Here is a 23,776-nt window from a genome sequence, read left to right on the forward strand (position 1 = left end):
TGTGGAGCAACATATAATTTTTCTTCTTCATTGACAGTACATATGAAATAAACGTCAATTTGACAATTTCAATTGGCAATGAATTATTTAAGAAAGTTGCAAGATTTCTCCGCTATTCGCGCACGATCGTTTCTTGTAACCCCTCCAAGCTCTTGCACACGGCGAATATGCAAACATAATACAAATAAATCACTACAGTGATAAAATTGATGTATTTTTCGTAAATTTCAGTCATTTTCAGGGAGGGGGCAAATTCCCCCCTGACCCTATCAAATGACGCCCCTGGTTTGCTGGGAATGGCTTTTAGATGAAAAACGAATATGCAATGTACTAGGCAGGGTATACAACAAAACCTTTTGCTCACAGGTTTTATTTATCCAACCAAAAACCCGTCAACGAGATATCTCGGGATACATATTACACATGTAATAATGAAAACCTGGTATGTAAAAGTCTAAAAGGCTATTTATAAAGAAATAGAAGAATAATAAATATTCTGACACAAAATTGACAGAAATCTTGTTCCGTCAATTTTAAAATCTAATTTAATATTTTCTTACATATTTGTTAATTTTTTTCGTTTAAACTTGTTAATGTATTATTTGTTATTGTTAATTTAAAGATTAGAATGTTAAAGACTTATAAAACCGATTTTCTTTAAGGTATGTAAATATTTTGTCATAATTGTATTCAAAATTAATAAATTTTGTTCTTTAAGGAGAAAAAACGGTGTTTAGTCTATGTCCCGAGTTTCCAGAGTTTCTACATTATAAATCGGTTTTTGGTCACCTTGAAAACAGGAAGATGTCGACAAAGAAGGTACGAATCCATTTGGAACTTGGTGAAGAAAATAGCTTAGAGGTAGTTAAATTAACAACAATTAGATTATTATCAGATGATATCACTTATTTCTTTCCAACAAATTTACAAAATTTAAAACATCATAAAGATTTATTTGACACAAGTAGTACTGTCAAAATGGCAAGTAAAGCTTTGACAAAAGTAGGTCAGTATAGGAACATCACGATTACATTAAATCCTGAGATTGTTACTTTGTATTTAGATGAAGATTGTAATTTTGTTTTTAAAAATTGTTATTTAGAGGAATTAGTAGAGAATAGCACGCTGATAAATACTCCGGTTTCATTAGAAGCAACAGATAAAACTAAAGTAGATTTAATTAGACTAATTGATAAATTAAGTAATAAACTCGAGACAAAAGTAAACAGGGGGCTGGATATCTCTCAAATTCAAAGTCAGTTTGTTTTAAATAAATTTCAAGGCAAAGAAAATGCTAGACAGTGGATGAGTAATTTTGAAAATGAGTGCGAAAGACATGAAATAGTAATAGATGAAGCTAAAATACAAATATTACGTCTATTTCTGGAACATAATGCTATAGAATGGTATAGCTCAACTTTATGTAAATTAACAATGCATGGAGCATGGTTGGAATGGCAAAATTCTTTTTTAGAAACTTACGGCGATAAAAGTTGGCGAACAGTATATCTAGCATATACTTATAAGTATATAAACGGTTCTTTTCTAGACTATGCGCTAAAAAAAGAAAGGATGTTGTTAGAGACTGAGCCATCTATGTCAGATCAATCGCGCATAAATCACATTGTGGTGGGTCTGCCATTGGACATTCAAGATCGCTTGGACAAAGAGACCATTAATACTACTGAACAGCTTATGAATCAGCTACGTAGATACACATCAATATTTCCTAGATTCAAAAAAAGACAAGGAAGATTTTTAAGTGTTACTAATGAGACTGATATTCGTTTGAATGAAAGTAGAAATAAAAAATCGATAGAAAAACGACCATGCAGTAACTGCGAGGCTCGTGGGTACCCAGGACGTTTTCATCCAGTTGAAATTTGCAGATACAAAACCCGTAGCGCTGAGGCGAGAAGGGTAAATCTAGCGGATGTGGGTGAAGTTGCTGTTAATGCGCAAGAGGAAGAACAACAAAAAAACTAGATTATACACCACTAATTAAATTAACTGTTACAATAAACAATAATAAAGTTACTGGAGTTTATGACAGTGGATCTAATATAACACTGATAAATTCAAAGATTATTGAAGATGTTAAACATAATATGTTGGAAAATGAACAGACATTTAGAACAATTAGTGGTGTGGAAAAAAGTTATAATAAAATAAAGTTACCTATGAAAATCCATAAAATAGAACAAGAAATAGATGCTTTTGTGATTCAAAATGATAATTTTTCTTATGACGTATTGCTAGGATTAGATGCCATTAAACAGTTTCGTTTGCTGCAAGATGAAAATTTGAATATTCTCCAAAGAGTGGATGAAAATAAGATAGAAGATATTAAGATATTAGAGGAAAATTTAAGATATAGTCATAATAGTACAACCGAGACTTTAGATAACAATAAAGTTCAGATAAGACATTTCGAAGAAAATTCCTATGACTATTTAGATAAAGTAAAACATCTAGACAACATTAAAATAAAACAAATTTCTAAAATTTTGGATGAAAACTTATCGATATTTGCAAAACACAAGTACGATGTAGGAGAAGTAAAAAATCAGGAAGCTCACATTAAACTCTTAGAAAATAAATATATTTCAAAGAAACCTTATAGATGTTCCATTCCTGATGAACGTGAAATTGAAAGTCAGATAACCAAGTTACTTGAAGCAGGATTGATAGAGGAATCTGAATCTCCTTTTGCTGCACCAGTGACCTTGGCATATAAGAAAGATGAAGGAAGACGATCGAGACTCTGTGTTGATTTTCGTGAACTGAATAAAATTTTGGTACCGGAATCACAACCATTCCCACGAATCGAAGACATTATAGTAAAGGCTCGAAACTGCAAATGGTATACAGTTTTGGATATTAATTCAGCATTTTGGACAATACCAGTAAGGCAAAAAGATCGTTATAAGACGGCATTTGTTACACAGTGCGGTCATTATCAATGGAAGAAATTACCTTTTGGTTTAAAAATATCTCCAGCGATTTTTCAACGAATACTAGCCACTACTATTCGACGCAACGGACTTCAGGGCTTTTGCATAAATTATATTGATGATATTCTAATCTTTTCTTCTGATTTCGAAGAACACATACATCACATAGAACAGTTACTTCATGCACTTATACAAGAAGGGTTCCTGCTGAAACTATCAAAATGTAAATTTGCTCAATTTTCTGTGAAGTATTTAGGCCATGTTCTCTCTTACAATTCTGTTAGACCACATAATGATAACTTAAAATCTATTAAGCACTTTCCCAGACCTCAAAATAAGAAAAATATTCGTCAGTTCCTAGGAAAAATAAATTTTTACCATAAATACATTCCAGATCATACTAGGTTTCTTGAGCCCATCCATAATCTTCTACGTAATAAAACAGAGTTTAAATGGACAGATGAATGCGAGGCAACATTTATTCGAATCAAAGAATATCTCTGCCAGAGTCCCATCTTGTCAATTTTTGACCCAGAGAAAAGAACTTTTTTATTTACAGATGCTAGTGCTTTAGGAGTTGGGGCAGTTTTGAAACAGTTACAAGACAATGGTGAGTTGCACCCAGTAGCATATTTTTCAAAGAAATTCACGCCATCACAAGCAAAGAAAAAAGCGGTCTATTTGGAGTGTCTCGCAATAAGAGAAGCGCTACGTTATTGGCAGCATTGGTTAATAGGGCTTAAGTTTCAGGTAATCACAGATCATAAGCCATTAGAAAATCTTAAAATAAAAGCACGAACTGATGAAGAACTTGGAGACCTAGTGTACTATATGTCTCAATATGATTTTACCATTACATATTCTCCAGGCAAAACGAACCAAGAAGCAGATGCTCTTTCGAGAAACCCTGTTTTGGAATCATTTGAGAATACTGATGATATACTACAAGTGGTTAATTTGATAACCATCAAAGACCTAAAAGAAGATCAACAAAATAATAGCACTGAGCTTTCTTTAGACAAATATATAGTTAAAAAAGGCGAACTTCTTTATAAAAAACTAAGAAACAAAGAACGCATCTTTATATCTAAGAACTTCGGTTTACAGTTGGTAAAAAAAATTCATTCTCACTATGGCCACATTGGAACTGGTCATATGATAGCAAAGATACGACCTTTTTATTATTTTAAACATATGGATGCAGTTATAGCAGAATTTTGTAACCAATGTGATATTTGCAAGAAAAACAAGTCAAGAAGAAGCCGAGACATTGGTCGTTTATCACAGTTAGGGCCAGCCAAGGAACCATATGAAATCATGTCACTTGACACTATTGGTGGGTTTGCAGGCAACCATTCACCTAAACGTTATCTTCATCTTTTGGTAGATCATTTTAGTAGGTTTGCTTATACATTCCCTTCTAAAGGCCAACAAGCTAAGGATCTAATCAGGTTCTTACGTCCTATTTTTGAGAAGAATAAGGTGAAAGTTCTCCTGGCTGATCGTTATGCAGCGATTAATTCAAATGAGTTCAAATCCTTCATACGAAACTGTGGCATAACTTTAATTTTTACGGCTGTTGACTGTCCTTTTTCAAACGGATTAAATGAGCGTCTCAACCAAACACTGGTAAATCGTATCCGCTGCAAGGTTAACGAGAAACCACGACATCCATGGTCCAATATCGCAATTGAATGTACAGAAGAATACAACCGGACAACACACAGCGTAACAAAATTCTCTCCACTTTATTTACTCACGGGTGAACAATCTTCAATTTTGCCCTTAGATCTTAATCAGCCCCAAGATTTGGCTCAGAACAGAACTCTGGCATTCCAAAATTCACAAAGAGCTCACAATAACAATAAAATTAGAGTTGACCAGAAGAAGCAAGACTATGAATTTAAAGTCGGAGACTTAGTCTATGTCGAAATGGGTAACCGTCTTAACAGAAACAAACTTGATCCGATAAGAAAGGGGCCATTCAAAATTTTAAACAGGTTTTCGTCATCAATTTATGAAATAAATGGAAGCTATCGTCGGAATCAGAAAAATTTTGTCCATAGCAGTAAGCTCTTGCCTTTTCAAGGGGGGGAGATGTAATAATGAAAACCTGGTATGTAAAAGTCTAAAAGGCTATTTATAAAGAAATAGAAGAATAATAAATATTCTGACACAAAATTGACAGAAATCTTGTTCCGTCAATTTTAAAATCTAATTTAATATTTTCTTACATATTTGTTAATTTTTTTCGTTTAAACTTGTTAATGTATTATTTGTTATTGTTAATTTAAAGATTAGAATGTTAAAGACTTATAAAACCGATTTTCTTTAAGGTATGTAAATATTTTGTCATAATTGTATTCAAAATTAATAAATTTTGTTCTTTAAGGAGAAAAAACGGTGTTTAGTCTATGTCCCGAGTTTCCAGAGTTTCTACATTATACACATATCTTCAACCATTAAAAAAAATTAAAAAAAAAAAAAGTAAAAATAAATATTGTATGCCATTTTTGAATTTTGCAAGAAGTGAAGAAGTAAGTGCAGTAATAAAGCGAGCTGACAATGCGAGCATTGTCATAACGAAAACTAAAATATTATTATTGGATAGTAAAATATTATTGTAATTAGTTATAAGTATTTGTAAAATATGTTTAAAAAAATATAAAAAAAAAAAAGAAAAAAAAATTTTAAAAAAAATTAAAAAAAAAATTAATAAAAACATGAAACAAAAAAAAAATAAATAAAAAAATTAATAATTAAAAAAAAATATTAAAGAAAAAATCACTAAGAGGATTTAAACCTCCGCGGGGATGAACCGGGTTGACATCCTATCGTAGTGACAAACAAAAAACAAAACAAAAAACAAAAAAAAACTAAAATAAAATACAAAAAAGAATGCATTTATTTTAATATTAAGATTAATATTTTTATTTGTAAAATGTATACACTATGTGTTCTTGATAAACATTAAGTAATATAATATATTTATATTTATTAACATAGTATGTACATTAGCTGTAATGAGTAGGTAAATAAGAAGTAAAAAATTGTAATAATATTATAATAACCAAGTTTCACTAATTGGCAATATCTTTAATACATTTACTTTTGATTGAGACTGGCTGAATGACCATAGTCCAAGCCAAAAAAGAAAAAAAAAATAACGAAAACTTTGTATATTTACGTATTTTAATTCATAATATGGAAAATTTCTATTATGAAAAGTAGTTTAGAATTAATAATTATGTTTTAATGTGCAATTATATCATTCTAATTTAAATGTTATGAACTATAAAGGTAGTTTACTCTTGATCGAAATTCATATTTTTTATTTACCTCGTATAAAATTAATAAAATTTAAAATAAAACAAGGTGTCCCAAAAGTAGTGGAACGGTCGAATATTTCGCGAACTGAACATCGGCTCGAAAAACTGAAAAATACGTTTTCAATCATTTTCAAAAATCTATCCAATGACACCAAACACCAACCTCCACTACACCCCTGGAGGTGGGGTGGGGGGTAACTTTAAAATCTCAAATGGAAACCCCTAGATTTTCTTGCAGATTTGGATTCGTTACGTAAAAGTAAGCAACTTTTATTTAAGACATTTTTTCGAACTGTGTATAGATGGCGCTATAATTGGGAAAAACGATTTATCCTGATACCATGGGTAAATTATAGAAACGGTCTAATATCTCGAGAAATACACTTCCAAATGAGAAACCAAACAAAGTTTTTTAATACTTTTTGAAAACCTATCGAATAACACTAAACATGACCCTCCAACCCACCCCCCTGGGGGTGGGGTGGGGGGTAACTTTAAAATATTAAATAGCAACCCCCACTTTTTATTACAGATTCGGATTTGTCATGAAAAACTAAGCAACATTTATTCGAGACATTTTTTAGAATTGTTGATAGATGGCGCTTTAATTGGAAAAATACGATTTGTTAGCGCCATCTATCAGCATTTTTAGAAAATGTTTCGAATAAATGTTGCTTAATTTTTCATGACGAATTCGAATCTGCAATAAAAAGTGGGGGTTGCTATTTAAGATTTTAAAGTTCCCCACCCCCCCCCCCCCCCTTCACCTCCAGGGGGTAGGTTGGAGGTTCATCTTTAGTGTTTATCGATAGGTTTTCGAAAAATATTAAAAACCTGTTTTTTGGTTTCTTATTTGGAAGTGTATTTCTCGAGATATTAGACCGTTTCTATAATTTACCTATGGTATCAGGATAAATCGTTTTTCCCAATTATAGCGCCATCTATCCACAGTTCGAAAAAATGTCTTGCATAAAAGTTGCTTACTTTTACGTAAAGAATGCAAATCTGCAAGAAAAACTAGGGGTTTCCATTTAAGATTTTAAAGTTACCCCCCACCCCACCTCCAAGGGGTGTAGTGGGAGTTGGTGTTTGGTGTCATTGGATAGATTTTTGAAAATGATTGAACACGTATTTTTCAGTTTTTCCATCCGATGTTTAGTTCGCGAAATATTCGACCGTTCCCCTACTTTTGGGACACGGTTGCATCATAAATCTTAGAACAAGAAGAGCTTTTTATGAAGAATAACTTTTATTTGTCAAATTAAAAATAAAAGGGTTATAAATGAAAATGTTCTTGGTATCCATAATTTGAGAAAAATCTTCAAATATTTTTTTCATTAGAAGGATGTACACAGACACAATACCGGCTAGTGATTTTAGTCAATAATTTTGCCAATTCGACAAAATAATAATTTCTAAATAGTTCTCAAAAAACAAAAAAATTACCTTCTACAATCACTATCCAGTTGTGTCGAGTTTAGGGAACGACTAGGTTATACATAATATTTTAATTTTATAGTAAATGGAACAGTCCATTTATCATAAAGGGGAGGCCGTATTTATACTGGTATAAACCTTTTTAAAACTGTTAATAAATTATTGCTTTTAAAATATTTATACTCAAATTGTATTTTTGAACACCTTATTTATTTTATATAATAATTAAATTCACTATCAAATGTCATTAATGTTTTATTAATACTTAAGAGGATCGGAACGTATTTTCGGCTGCAATGCTATTCAAATGGGGATTCATTTTTTTCAAATCCTGAGAAAACTAATAAGTATTTTGGAAAAATTTAAACGCAGAATGAAAGATTACGTTATTAGCGAGGGCCGAAAGTCCCTGAGAACTTCTACAATGTTTATTTTAATAAGTTACAGGGGTGAAAAAACTAAGAGAAAATTTAGTGTGATTTTTAAATTCAAATATCTCATTCAAAATAAACTTTTTATTTATTCTAAGGGACTTTCGGCCCTCGGTAATAATTTAGTCTTTCATTCTGCGTTTAAATTTTTCAAAAATGTTTATTGGTTTTTTCAGGATTTGAAAAAAATGAACACAATGCCGTGGTAATATTTTCCAAATCTGTCTTTGTCTTACAACGCACTCAACCGAATATAATATTGTCAGCATATATTGTCAGTCAGACACTGACAATCAGTGACAATTTTAAATATTTGACATTGCATCGGGAATATTTTGAGAAATTGATTAAATATTATTGATATATAGTGTATTTGATAAATAATTGATTTAAGACGTGAACTTAATAAAAAGTTATTTATTGTGTATTATTTGTGAAAGATCCAAGCAGAGAATACATCAGATATATCCTGTGATCCAAGTATTTTGTTGTTAGAGATGTTCAAAGTTGTAAGCGTTCCAAAATAACAACATATTATTAAAAAATCACTTTAACACTTTTCCTCTTTTCTCGATTGATTATTAGTTTTTGTTGTACAAATAAATTATTACAATCACTGAGAACATAGTTAGTGAAAAAATTATCACATTTATTAACTGAATTAATAATTTGCAATTATAAAAATAACAGTTATCCAAGAACATTCAAAAGCCATCTCTTTAAATTAATTATGACATTTTCAAGTAGAATGACATTCTAGTAATGTTTACATATCCACACCAGTGTGAATTTTACTACACGTAATTTGCCGTGTAAAGACAGAAAAAGTAGGGATACACGTAAAATATTTGCGAATTATGTACCCATAGCCTTAATTTAAAATTTAGTTTGACATTCACGAAGTGTCAAACTCAAATGTAAATAACCTATGCTTGGCAAATCGAGATTTAAAAAAAAGTAGCCTACTTCCTAATCAACCATTTGAGCTGACGTTTAGTGCGTCTGTAGGAGATAACCGGATTGTGACGTCACATTTTAGACTTTGAGGTCGATTATCTCGAAGACGGTTAGATATATCGAAATGCCGTTTTCAGATTTGGATTCAGAAGGCAAAACTACATAAGAATCCACCGATACACCTGCTCTAAGTATTGTAGGAGCGGCAACGCAATAACACACAGACTTTTGCAAATTTATAAACGAAAAGTTTTCGTTGAAAATGGGTTTTTTGGGACCGTTTTTGGAAAAATAAATGGTTCGTTAAGGGGTTAATGCCGAAAGAACGCAAAACTCTTTTTCGTCTCTTGCTCTGATTTACACTTCAATATTCATATTCAACACATCTTCAGAATTCGTAGTATTTTTAGGGCTAATTTCAAATTTCTTCTACAAAGACCACTGTCAGACACTGATGGAACCATAAATCATATTCTAGTTAGATGACATACAGACATAATCGTTCCTCTTCTATTGTTACGTGTCGAGGGAGGTGCTTCAAGTATTTGATTAATTTTCCATTAACCATTTTCCATTCTTCGCCATTTGTGTGGCTTCTTTTCAGGATTTATCCTGGTTTTGTAATATCTCTGCTATGTCTCTGTTTCACTCTTTTACTGGTCTGCATCTTCTCTTTTTCTCTATTGGTTTAGCTTCCCACACTCTTTTTACTTTTTTTTTGTTAATTGTCCATTCGTGTTATATAACTGAACCTGCTTCTTTTTTCTTCATTATTTAGCCTTTTTTTAGTTCTTGCCCCTATCCTTCTTCTGAGGTATTTCACCTCTGCTGCTTGGATCCTACTCTAGTGTCTTCACATTAAGATCCTGTTTCCCGCTCCGTATATGAACGTTGGCCTGTATATTGTTTCATATATTGTCGTCTTCGTTTTCCTTGATATTTTTTTGTTGTTTAGGAATGCTCGATTTAGTACCTGGAATAGTTTTCTTTAGTACTAGATTTAGTACTCTTTAGTCTGTTACTGAGATCGCCCTCGATTATTTATTAGTAGTTAGATAAAGGTGGATCAATTCCAGATAAAAATGGAATTGTTTTATTTTTCACATTTGCCAAGTTTTGTATATATAGGAAAGAGGGGTGAGATAACAGCCACCTAAGGAAATAATTGTTTTTCAACCACGTTAACTTTTTAACAAATTTGAATATTGATATAAGAAAGTTTACATGCATATTTCTGTTATCTGTGACATTTTTAAACAAAAAAAATTATAATAGAATTTATTTAAAAATACATATCTTCTTCTTCTTTTATATAGGCAGTACTGCCTGTCTTTCTTCAACGGAGCCTTTCATTCTGCCCCTAAGTTGTCATTCCATCTTCTCCTTGGGCGTCCTATACTTCTCCTGCCTAACGGTGACTTGTCCCTGGCTATTCTTACTATCCTTGATTCAGACATCCTGCTTATGTGCTCATTCCACTCTTCTTTTCTGTTCTTTACCCAGGTATTTATATTGTCTACCCCACATATGCGTCTGATTTCCTCACCTCTTACCCTATTCTGTAGTCCTTTTCCAGCAATCCTTCTTAAGATCTTCATTTCGTTGGTTTCCAGATGTCTTCGTGTTTTGCTTGTATCTGGTCTTGTTTCGGCCGTGCAAGTCATAACTGACCTAATAACTGACATATATTCGGGCCTTTGTTTCCAATATTAGGTGTTTGTTTTTCCAAATTGTGTCATTTAGGCATGCGGCCGTTCTCCTGGCTTTAATTATTTGGTCTTTTACCTCTTCTTCGATATTGTTGTCGGCTGATAGATTAATTCCCAGATATTTGAAAGTCATTACTTGTTGTATAATTTGATTGTCTAACTCCAATTTGCATCTTATTGATTCGTTGACAATTACTAAGCTTTTTGTTTTTTGCGCTGATATTTTCATATTCATTTCTTTTGCGTTAATGTTGAACTCGTGCAATAATCTTTGTAGGTCGTCTTCGCACTCTGCTACTAACACGGTGCCATCAGCGTAACAACAGAGTATTTCTATCTCTCTGTTACCCATTTTGTACCCTCTTTTTTTCTTCACTTGTTTTATTATTGCATCCAACATTATGTTAAACAGTAGAGGGCTTAGTTAATCTCTTTGCCTGATTCCTGTGCAAAAAATATAAAATCAAAATTTTACTCCCATTACCCAATGGGCACCACCAGTTATTTTAATAGTTAAAAGAAGGATAATTCGTAACAAAGGTCATATAATAAACTAAATCTAAGGAAAATGGTAAAAATAAAACCAAGACCAAAATTGATAGAGAAAACTCTAATTTTGCTTGTCCAGAAGAAAGCTACAAATATATCCTTTAGGGCTCTCTGCACCCAAACATTCAGAATGTGATCAAATCCTGGCTTACAGACACTAATGTAGGATTTCATTGTAACAAACCTGTAAGAAACCTTTCAGCCAGTCTCTTCCAGCTGCTTCTGAGTATTAAAACGATGCTTTATTTTTAGTTTTATGCGCATCTATACACAAGGTGAGAAAATTGCTACCTCGATCAACCATAGAACATGTTGAAAATCCTAATTAGAAGGACAGTTGATTCTTTTCTTGCTCTATTGTAAAACAAGGACGTCTGCCTAACTGTGTCGGACGTTGTAAGTTGCCGTGTTTTAATTTTTTCTGGAATGTTTGGTAAGGGATATTACATTGAAGGGCTGCTTTTTTTACACCCATTTCATTAGCTACCAACTTAGCACCTCATTGAAGATCTTGTGATATCCACGAAACCTAATCGGTTCTTCTTTTTTTGATATCCTGGTCATCTGAAATAAATTTAAAAATAGGCTACAGACGTCAGACTGTGCCCGTCTGACTACAAAAAAATAGGCGTCAGACTACAAAAAGGCGGACAGAACTTCCAATCTAATTGTTACCCTTTCATTAAACTCTCATGCAAAAATCAGACTGCTATTTACCACCTATATAATTTTTGTAATTTGACATGTTCTACGTCTCGGACTTATTAAAATGCCCAACATATCTGTAGGACAAACATTTTTCATATATTATATAAAGTTTGCTATTGAATAAACTTAAAAACAACCTGCTAGTTTTCACAATCATAAACTTGTCCGGATAACACGTTCCACAATTAAAATCACGTTCCACAGTTAAACCTGTTCCAGTGTTCCCATACATCAAATTTTGTCCGACTAGACACCGTTAAGCTATTAACAAATTTTCAGCTTGCTGTTAATAAACTTTTTTTGGTCACAGGATCCAGACCTAATACTTTTACGTTACGAACCTACAGTAATATGATTATAATTTCGAGACGAATCTATACAGGGCGTAAAAATACAGGTCATAAATTAAATCACATATTCTGGGACCAAAAATAGTTCGATGGAACCTAACTTACCTTAGTACAAATAGGCACACAAAAACAGTTACAGCCCTGTGAAGTTACAAAATGAGAATCGATTTTTTCCGATATATCGAAAACTATTAGATTTTTTAATGAAAATGGACATGTGGCATACTTATCTGGCACATCTTAAAAAGAAATTCTAGTGGAATTTGTGCACTCCATAAAAATTTTATGGAGGTTTTGTTCCCTTAAACCCCCACAAACTTTTATGTACGTTCCAATTAAATTATTATTGTGGTACCATTAGTTAAACACAATGTTTTTAAAACTTTTTTGCCTCTTAATAATTTTTCGATAAATCATTTTTAATCGAGATGCGGCTTCTTTTTTAATATGTTTACGTAAAAATTTGATGGGGGTTTTGTGCCTTTAAACCTCCTAAATGTTTGTGTACGTTCCAATTAAACTTTATTGCGGTAACATTAGTTAAACAGAGTGTTTTTAAAACTTTTTTGCCTCTTAGTATTTTTTCGATAAGGCATCTTTTATCGAGATGGGGCTTATTTTCTAATATGGTTCAGAATATACCTCAAACTGTAATTATTTATAAATAAATATTCATATTATTACCAGGTCTGTATAATCGTACGTAACAGTATACAAATATGTGGTGGATTTGACAAATATTCAAAATATCTCGATAAAAACTAGCTTTTCGAAAAAGTACCTAGAGGCAAAAAAGTTTTAGATACCTATACTGTTGTTAACTATCTAATGGTGCTACAATGATAATTTAATTGGAACGTACACAAAATTTTGGGGGATTTAAGGGAACAAAACCCCCATAAAATTTTTATAGGGTGCACAAATTTCACTATAATTTTATTTTGAGATGCTCCTGTCATAAGGATGCCATATGTCCGTTTTCAATAATAAACCACAAAATAGTTTTCGATATATTGGAAAAAATTAATTTTTATTTTGTAACTTCAAAGGGCTGTAACTTTTTTATGTGAACATTTGTACATACTAAGGTAAGTTAGGTTCAATCGAACTATTTTTGGTCCCAGAATATGTGATTTAATTTATGACCTGTATTTTTGTTACACCCTGTATATTCATGTAAATTTTATTTCATTTGAGTGACATTATATTTTCCACAGTATGTGTGCGGTGTCCTCTTATGAATTTATTTTGATCCATAAAATACCTATTTTTAAAATTTTTAAATGTATTTATAAAAATATTATTATACTATTTTAGATATCTTCAAAATGCGAAGAAAGTATCACAAATTATTAAAGATCAACCACAAACTCCACTAGAACGGGCAGTATTTTGGGTGGAGTTTGCAATCAGGAATAATGGAACTCACATTTTGGATCCAGCCTCTAGACATATGTCTTATTTTATTACATCATCTCTAGATATATATTTATTTTTAGCGAGCGTTATTATTGTCATTTTATGGTTGTTGCTAAAATGTTTGAGTTTAGTAAAATATTTTCTATGTAAAAACACTAAAAAATTGAAAGATGAATAAAGAATTTAAAAAAGAACGTTGGTCAATTATTATGTTCTTCAATTTGGTTTACAGTCTTAACATTTAATCCTGTTATAAAATGTATTGTGTTAATTCTTATGAATTTTTAACATCTTGAAATGTTAGTTGCTGTATTTGTGCGTTTTTATACATTTATTTATAATAATACTTAGTTTCAGGTAATATATTAGGTACCACTAGCCACTAGGTCACCAATATTTTGTTAAATAATTTGTGTAGCCATGTTAACTTTTCTACTAAGGCGTATCGTAACGAGCAACCTAAACTCGTTCTAAGAAAACGTTGGTATGTTATAATCTCAACAAGAAGATAGATATCGCTTCATTAGTTCTTTTTATTTTATCCTGGAGACAATATATAATAGAAGGCTTGCCTAAAAATACAATAAACAATCTACGAAAACACAGAGCAATTACTTGTGTGAGCCGATTAAGTATAATAGGTCTGGATCCCGCGTATGAAAAAAAAGTTGATTAATAGCAAGCTAAAAATTGTTTAATAGATTGAGGGTGTCTAGTCGGATAAACTTTGATGTATGGGAAAACTGGAACAGGGGAAGTTTTAATTGTGGAACAGGTTAAAAATTTGGAACGTCAGACTACGAAAACGTCCCATGTATTTTGTCGGACAGAACTTCCAATTAATTTGTTACCCTTTCATTAAACTGTTCTGCAAGAATCAGACTGCTATTTATCACCAACTGGGCATTTTAATGAGTGCAACAGGTAGAACATGTCAAATGACAGGAATTATGACAGGTGACAAATAGCAGTCTGATTTTTGCATGAGAGTTTAATGAAAGGGTAACAAATCAATTGGAAGTTCTGTTTGACAAAATGCATGGGACGTTTTCATGGTCTGACGTTCCAAATGTTTAACCTGTTCCACAATTAAAACTTCCCCTGTTTCAGTGTTCGCATATATTAAATTTTGTCCGACTAGAACCCTTAAGCTATTAACAAATTTTCAGCTTGCTATTAATCAACTTTTTTTTCATACGCTGGAACCAGACCTATAAGCTGTGTTAATAATAATGAGAAACAGCCTGTTAAGAAGATCCAACCTATCTGAAAGAAAAGCTATGGACTGATTATTAACTAGGGCTAAAACGTTTATACTTCTGGGTACATATTATTCTACTCTTAGAAATTTTATTTAATTCACTTCAGTCTTTTTAGACTCCTTCACCATTTCCTTCCATCTCCTTCTATCCAATGCTAGTTCTTTTTATTTCACAATGTTACTTCAGGTCTACTTTTCTTCAGGTCTTCGTACACGCTGTCCTTCCATCTTTTTCTTGGCCTTCCTTTCCTTCTCTTTTGTATTGGTGTTCGTGAGACGTGAGAGTACCATTTTTGGCATTCTTTCATTTCCCATTCTTTCAAATGTAATAAATTAATTAATAATAATAAAATGCAGACTAATTAATTAGGTGTTTAAATTAAAATAAAGCTAATAAATAAATTGAGTAAGAACAGTTCAATAAACAAAAAAATAAAATATCAAAAGATGAGAGATATTTTAAAAGAGAAACACAAAATTGTGAAGTTTTTTCTATCTTTATCTTTCTGTTTCTCTCTGTAGGTACTGTAGCATTTCTCATTGTTGTATGATTTGGATTTCCTGCTCCTAATATCTTCTTAACCCTAGAACCACAAGATTAAGTTAGTGGGACCGTTTTGACAAGTTTGACGGGGTGTCCAAAAATTTATTTTTTTTTTGGTTTAAATTTATTGACATAAAAAGAAGAATGTATGTAATTTATTTAATTCAAAAGACATTTTACCGCTCTCAGAAAACAAAAAAAAAATGTTTATTTGAAAAATAATCATGGCTTTTCGCTTAAATTAAATGTTCAAACTGTCACGAGGCTAGTGGGTGGCTGATTTAATATTTAATTTAAGCAAAAAACAATATTTATTTGCCAAATAAACATTTTTTCCTGTTTTCTGATAGCAGGAAAATGTATTTTGAATTAAATAAATGACACACATTCGTCTTTTTGTCAATAAATTTAATTCAAAAAAATGTTTTTTGGACACCCTGTATAAATAATTATGTTAATGTTTATATTACTAAATAGAAAATTGAATTACCTTTCAAACGAGCTATCACACGATCCCTATTTTCATTTAAAAAAATCATCGATGACGTCATCACGCACAGATGGGTGACGTCACTAGTACAATATATATGCCAAAAAGTCGTAGTTTAAAAATAAAAATTGACCTATTTCAGGTTTTTTTCTAAAATTGTCCATTCTCGAGAAAATAAATTTATTCCAACCTTTACGTGCTCACTGTATGTATTTAAGGGGATGGGTACGTATTTTCGACTGCAATGGTATTTAAATGGGGATTCATTTTTTTCGAATCCTGAGAAAACTAATAAGTATTTTTGAAAAATTTAAACGCAGAATGAAAGATTACGTTCTTACCGAGGGCCGAAAGTCCCTGAAAACTTCTATAATGTTTATTTTAATAAGTTACAGGGGTGAAAAACTAAGAGAAAATGTAGTGTGATATTTAATTTCAAATATCTCATTCAAAAGAAACTTTTTATTCATTCTAAGGGACTCTCGGCCCTCGCTAATAAACTAATCTTTCATTCTGCGTTTAAATTTTTCAAAAATACTTATTAGTTTTCTCAGGATTCGAAAAAAATGATTACATCTAAAATACATTGAAAATTTTGACAGGCGTCAAAATGTTCCTTTCCTCTTAATACGTATTTATATCTATGTAGTTATAGGTCTATTATTATGTACAATAAAATAAGAGAAATGAACAAATTAAGAAATTAAAGTTTTTTCCTTGTTTTTTCTCGTGATTTACTATGGAATCGATAAAAGGAGAATTTTACTGTCACCGTTGCATATGGTTGTCTTTTTAAAGCCAGATCGCATGCTATGATTTTTTTGTGACGGATATTCTTGAGTTAAATTAGATTTCATGTAATCGAATGAACTATCTTTCAATAAAGTCGTACCAGGAATGCAACTCATAAATATTAGCAATATCATTTTAAAGTTTTCTACTTTAAAATGTATAATATGTGTGAATTGCCGATATCAAGAAGTCGGATTAAATTAAATTATTAGAAGAATTTTTTACTAAGCAACAATATTTTTGTTTAATTTATTAATATTTTGTATTTTGACAACGACGTCCGACTTAGACGTCAAAACGTTAATAAAATCATTTATTTAACCTTTGTCGAGCGGTATAATTTTACACTGGTAACAGACGGCATAGGTACAATGGTACCTGTTATACATTTTCTTAAAAAATCCTTAATCTAAAGGGAAATATTTGTTCGTTTAATATTTGGTAATTTGTTCTTGTACGGATTTACAAACGAAGATTAGAAGCCGCTTTTAAGTGACCCTTCTTATCTATTGTAAATTATTGAAATTACTGTAACAATAAATCCGGAAATAGTGGTCGTAAACAAATTCTAGGAAGTTATAATGATTCTACATTTAGTTTGCCGACATTCCGACAAAAGAGGTATACATAGAATCAACAAAGAAAACTTGTATGAGATGTGGAATATGGAGTCTCTGCCACTAATACGTACAGCAATGTCTCGTGGTCGTTTCAAGACCATGCTGAAATTTATAAGATTTGACAACGAAAATACCCGCCAATAAAGCAAAACAGCCGATAAGGCTGCACTCATACGAGATATCTGGACAATGCTGAATAAAACTGTGCAACAAGTCTACAAACCGTCCCAATGCATAACCATAGATGAACAATAATTGTTTATGTTGTAGAGGCGGCACAAAATTTACACAATATATATCTTCCAAACCCACTAAACATGGTATTTTGGGTTTGTAATGCATTAAATACCTTATCCCGTACAAATTCACCTTTATATTTGAAAAACAGCATATTTATGGTTCCCGGCAAGTTAACGTTGGCGAACGAACAGTTTTGAATCTGGTCACGTCTTATAAAGATTCTGGGCGAAATGTTACCACAGATAACTTTTTACCAGTTTTGAACTTGCTAAAATCTAGAATTCACGTCTTATGACGTTATAGCTGCTCTTTTAGAAAAATAAAAGATTTCCACTCACCAATATGAAAGTAAGTTAGAAAAGAGCTACATATTTTTTCCACAAATCTTGCATACAATCATGATGCTATTGTATGATCTTATTTGCTAAAGAAAAACAAAGCAGTAGTGTTACTCTCGTCCATGCTAACAGGACAAGTAGCCGGAAATGTTTGAGTATTAGAGTAAAATTAAAGGGGGGTTGATACCATGGATAAAATGCTGGGTGAGTATAAAATCATATGTCTAACATTGCTTTGGCTCTTGGCCTTACATTATATCGAGAGCACAATCCATTACCTACAAAAAAAGGACCAACGCAAGAAGTTTTTGAAGGATTTTTTTAAGATCTTTGTCTTGCTGTAGATACTCCTCCTCAGTTATCTCACAGCATTCGTGGATCTACTCCAGTAACCGGAAGTTGCCATGTTTGTCAAAACAAAAGGAAAAAACAACCTAAAACGAGAAAGAGTTGTGTAGTATGTAGTATGTTTTCTACCTTTGTGTGACGAAAATTCTTTTTCCGACATCTACGTATTGCGAAAATTCACACTACCATTAATTTTTGTATTTTGATTCAAATAAACTATCACTTAAATACAACATGTATTGATTTTTTATAACATTTATTTATTAAAAAAAATACAAGGTACAAATGTACCTATGACGTCGTTTATGGGGGTAGGAACAATTTAAGCCCCCTGCTGCGAACTGAATAAAGATTTCTTTGTTATATTTGGCTCACATAATCTACTGTATAAACGTAGAGATGTCACAAAAGTTCAAGTCTCTATCTCGTTAGCAAAAAAAGTTATCACAATTTGAAAACTCAAAAGTTACAATTGTATCTATGCCGTCCGACGAAGGTTAAGTTAAATTGTGGCATATTTTCCATTTAGAATAGTTAATTATCATTATCTGTTATAATGATAATAAGTTAAAAGATAAAAAAGGATATTAATGTACCTACTTTAGATCGTTACCGGACAAGTTTTTAAAATTACAGTTAGGTCCTTAAACTTGTGATATATTGTCAGGTACTGAGTTTTGGTGTTTTCGTTATTTATTTAGGACAATTCACCAATATATTCTACATAGTTATATATTATAAGAGTTACAATATTCACATATAGTTCGATTTGATTTAGAGATAATAGGCCAGGATAATAAGACAAAAATATACCCTGTTCGTGAAACTTTAGCAGCCAGGGTACTGAAGCGTTTTTTCGGCAGGTAATACCTACAGGAACAAATTATAACTATTTCCTGCGTAGGATCTGGCGGCTATTTTTATTTATAAACAATTAACTGTCAAAAAATGGCATTTTCCCCTTTTTTTTTTAAATCAACGGAAAACCGTGAAACTTATGATTTTTTTAGTACAAATATCTTCGAGATTATGGAAAAAGCTTTAAAATGACGTAGGTATTACAAAGATTAATATACTCATTTATTGTTAAGATAATTGCGAAAAAAGGTCGGAATTGCAAAAAAAAATATTTTCTCAATAACTGTTGTAAAAATTAGTGTACAGCTTTGAACTTTTGTCAAATGAGGGTTCGTTGGTACTTAATATGTGCTAAAAATTTCAAAGCGATTCATTCAATTGTTTAAATTTTATTCAAATTGTTTATCCCAGAGAGGCATTTTTTTGCAATAACATAAGTCAGAAAAAAATGACCTTAGAACCATTCCACACGTGCCAAATGAAAGAGCATGAGCTGCATTTTCAACATGGTTTAAAAAAGTGAATAAAAAATGCATTTATTAGTAATAAATAATTATGCAAAAGTATCGTCAATTTTTCTTTATAAACTTTTTGAATAACTTTTTCCAAAAAAAATTAACTTTTTTACCCTGTTTTAAGTGCACAACTACCAAGTAATGTTATCTATATCATAATTGATAAAAAATTATAATAAATATGTATAATTTTTTATATAACAAAATAAAAAGTTTATAAGGAAAGATTTACGATACTTTTGCATAATTATTTATTACTAATAAATGCATTTTTTATTCACTTTTTTTAAACCAAGTTGAAAATATAGCTCATGCTCTTTCATATGACACCTGTGGAATGGTTCTAACGTCATTTTCTTCTGACTTAAGTTATTGCAAAAAAAATGCTCTCTGGGATAAACAATTTTAATAAAATTTAAACAATTGAATGAATCGCTTTGAAATTTTTATCACATATTAAGCACCAAAGAACCCTTATTTGACGAAAATTTCAAAGCTGTACACTAATTTTTACAACAGTTATTGCGAAAATAATTTTTTTTGCAATTCCGACCTTTTTTGGCAATTATATTAACAATAAATGAGTATACCAAACTTTGTAATACGTCATTTTAAAGCTTTTTCCATAATCTCGAAGATATTTGTACTAAAAAAGCCATAAGTTTCCCTGTTTTCCATTGATTTGAAAAAAAAGTGAAAAATGCCATTTTTTGACACTTAACTGTTTATAAATAAAAATGGCCGCCAGATCCTACGCAGGAAATAGTTACAATTTGCTCTTATAGGTATTACCTGTCGAAAAAATGATTCAGTAAACTGGCTGTTCAAGTATCATGGAAAAAACCTTATTATTGCCCTGGACTATAAGGCAACCGTGAGCACTTCTGCCACAGTATAGGAGGAATTCTCCTATACTGTGCTTCTGCTGAGTCCTATAGGGCATTTCAAGACTTTGACGTTTATGACACCCCTAGGAGGCAAACATTGTATTTGTTGATATTTGTACCACATTGTTTCTTAAGTTTTTTACCGTTAACAGTTTTTTAGTTGTATTTTCCGAACATTTTTGTTGTAGATTTTGTGTACTTTTTAGTTATAGAAGTACTTGAACGACTTTATTTAGTTTTAAGCAGTGAGTAAATAAACATGAGTAAATATATTCTGAAGTTGCTGGTAGACAATACAGATGTTGTTAGTAGGTACCAGCAAAAGATTGGCAAAATAATTATAATACATGTCCATTTATCTTTAAGGGGTCTGAGTTAACCTACGGTGGAGACAGTTTTCCAAGGGTAAGTATAATAACATACACTCACAGGCACACAATTCCGCCGCCCAAAATTTTTAATTAAGTTTGACAATCTATAGCTTTATTATTTGTACTCCGGTTTTCAAGATTCTTACATCAATTTGTAGGTACGTGTATTGATTTCGTTTGTTATTATATATTCCAGTAACAAAAACTTTTGCTTAGATTGCATTATACGGGGTAAATGGAAACGTTGTATTTTCTCCTAATTTTAAAAAATTCTGTGGAAAAATTGGAGGGCTGATTTTGTTATATACTCCTTTTGTATTATCCTGGAGGTATCACTAAGGTTTTAAAGGTTTATTTAATTAAAAATATCAAACACCCTAAAATTAACAAACCAAAACCAAATTCACAACCAATCAAAACAGTTCAATAGCGGGTATGTCCACCTCTTGCAGCAACGACTGCTTGCAATCTTTTTGGCATCGAATAAAAAATATGTTATCCTTGCTCGGGGAATAGCCCGATATTCCTATACCAGGGCCATAACTGTACCAAATTTTCTAGAGGCCTAGGATCACGGCGTTAGCTATTTTTAATTCATCCTATTGCTCAATAGGACTGAGATCTGGGCCGCACTCGGGCCATTATAATCTTATCAATCCGACCTCTATTAAAGACATTTATGTTTATGAGTCAATCAGTGCTTTTATTTACAAAAAATGGTACAGCTCTTACAAGAAAAGAGATATTGGGATAATTCAAAAAATAAATTTTTAGCGATGCCTCCGGAATAATATGACAGGACTTTGAAACAAAATCAGATTTTCCATTTTTCCACAGAATTTTTTAAACTTAGCAGAAAATACAACGCTTCCATTCATCCCTGTATAATGCAATGCAAGCAAAAATTGTTTGTTACCGGAATTATAACAAACGATAGCAATACATGTACCTACAAACTGGTGCAAGAATCTTGAAAATCGGAGTACAAAAATAATAAAGTTATAAATTATCAAACTTAATCAAAAATTTTGGGTGCTGGAATTTTGTGCCGGTGACGGTGAGTGTAGATATAGTTAGTTATTTAGCATTTTTATAGGACATTCTATAGCATTTAACCATTGTTTTTGTCTCTGAGATGATAACTAATAACTTATTTAGTTGTTGTATGCTTAAAATGTTGCACTGATGGTAATCGATAAAACTGAAGTTTATTATAATTATTTCGCATTCCACACTTCAAAACACAACAGAAATGAGACATATTACTTGTTTAAATTCATTCTTCCAGTGAACATGTAAATTAATCCTTGTACAAACAAAATTACAAAGAAACGCAACTAAAATGATCTAAAGCACATTGAACTGATAGAGTAACATTTATGTAAAATCGGAAACATTTATAGAGTTTATTAGGAAACAATTGGTTTATTATTGCATGAAAGGTTTCAAATATTTTGTATTTAGCGAGAGATAGATCACATTGTAGAGAGGGTATGGCCTAGAGTTGAAGGTAGACCTTGAGTTGGCGTATAGAAGAATCATTTTCGAAAGTTGACACTATGAGACGACGATAAGTAATAGGGTGTTGGACAAAACCAGGTGCCAGTCCAAAAACTGAGACAATAAGTAGGTACCTTCGAATTTTTTCGAAGAATGAAGGATCTGTTCAATTGTTTATAATGTAAGTTTCTTTGGCATGCTCCCCAATTGTATGATAAAGAGAGGGATGCGACTTTATCTTTTGGATGCTAACGAAAGATACATTCTTTTTAATTAGATAGTTCTCCCATTTAACATTGTGGATTTTCAATCTGACTGGTACGAAAAGGTCCAGTAGTTATTCTTAATGCTGTCAATGCTATTTTGTATAATTTCGAGTTAAGAAAGATGGTATTTTTATTAAAGAGTAAACAATTGACTCATAATCAAAATTTTATCTTACAAGTGATTTTTAAATGTAAATAAGGATCTCAAATTTTTGTTACACAAAGTTCGCAATAAGTTAAGGCCAGTTTGGCAAGATTTCCTAATGTGCATAATGTGCATTTTCCAAGATAGTTTTTTGTTAAAAAATATTCCTAGACTTTTATAACATGGTCTACAAAATCTAGATTTCCATATATTCGCACATCTGAATTTGGAGAATGCCCATATTTTGAGAATAATATACACTTTGTCTTGGTTATAGAGAATTGTAATTCCACAGATTTAGCCCAATTTTCTTGATACAAGGGCGGCCTGAGAAGTAGGTACTTAGAATACAAAAGAAAAACGAAAATTTTGGAAAAATGGCGATTTGTTTCTCAACATAGTCTCCGTTTAGCTCAATACAATTGATCCAGCGATGCTCCAACTTCTTTAACCCGTCTGAAAACTACTTTTCCCAAGGTCTGCAAAGTAGGCTTCCAAGGCGGCGAAGACCTCCTGATTCGACCTAAGTTTCTGCTCGGCGAGTGACTTTTTCAAGAAAACGAAAAGAAGTCACACGGGGCAAAATCTGAAAAATACGGTAGCTGGGGTATTAATTTGTAGTTTAACTTGACTAATTTGGCCATCGCGACGGCAAAGATGTGAGCCGGTGCTTTGTCATGGTGGAAGAGCACTTTTTTCTTTGCCAAATGGGGATGTTTTTTCTGAGATTCAGTGTGGAAACGACCCAAGAATTAGAC

General features: G+C 31.7%; 1 protein-coding gene across 3 annotated transcripts in view; it reads left to right on the plus strand.

The window, feature by feature from the left end:
* The window catches only part of LOC126881066 (zinc finger protein 271-like), a 183,526-nt gene extending 169,489 nt beyond the window's left edge, over positions 1-14,037 (plus strand). For all 3 annotated transcript variants that reach the window (XM_050645088.1, XM_050645086.1, XM_050645093.1), the window contains exon 6: positions 13,742-14,037. In XM_050645088.1, the coding sequence (XP_050501045.1) occupies positions 13,742-14,021 (280 nt within the window). In that variant the 3' untranslated portion in view covers positions 14,022-14,037. The remainder of the gene's footprint in view (positions 1-13,741) is intronic.
* Positions 14,038-23,776: the final 9,739 nt, after the last annotated feature.

The sequence above is a fragment of the Diabrotica virgifera genome, chromosome 1 (genome assembly GCF_917563875.1).
Source record: "Diabrotica virgifera virgifera chromosome 1, PGI_DIABVI_V3a".
Classification (NCBI taxonomy): Eukaryota; Metazoa; Arthropoda; class Insecta; order Coleoptera; family Chrysomelidae; genus Diabrotica; species Diabrotica virgifera.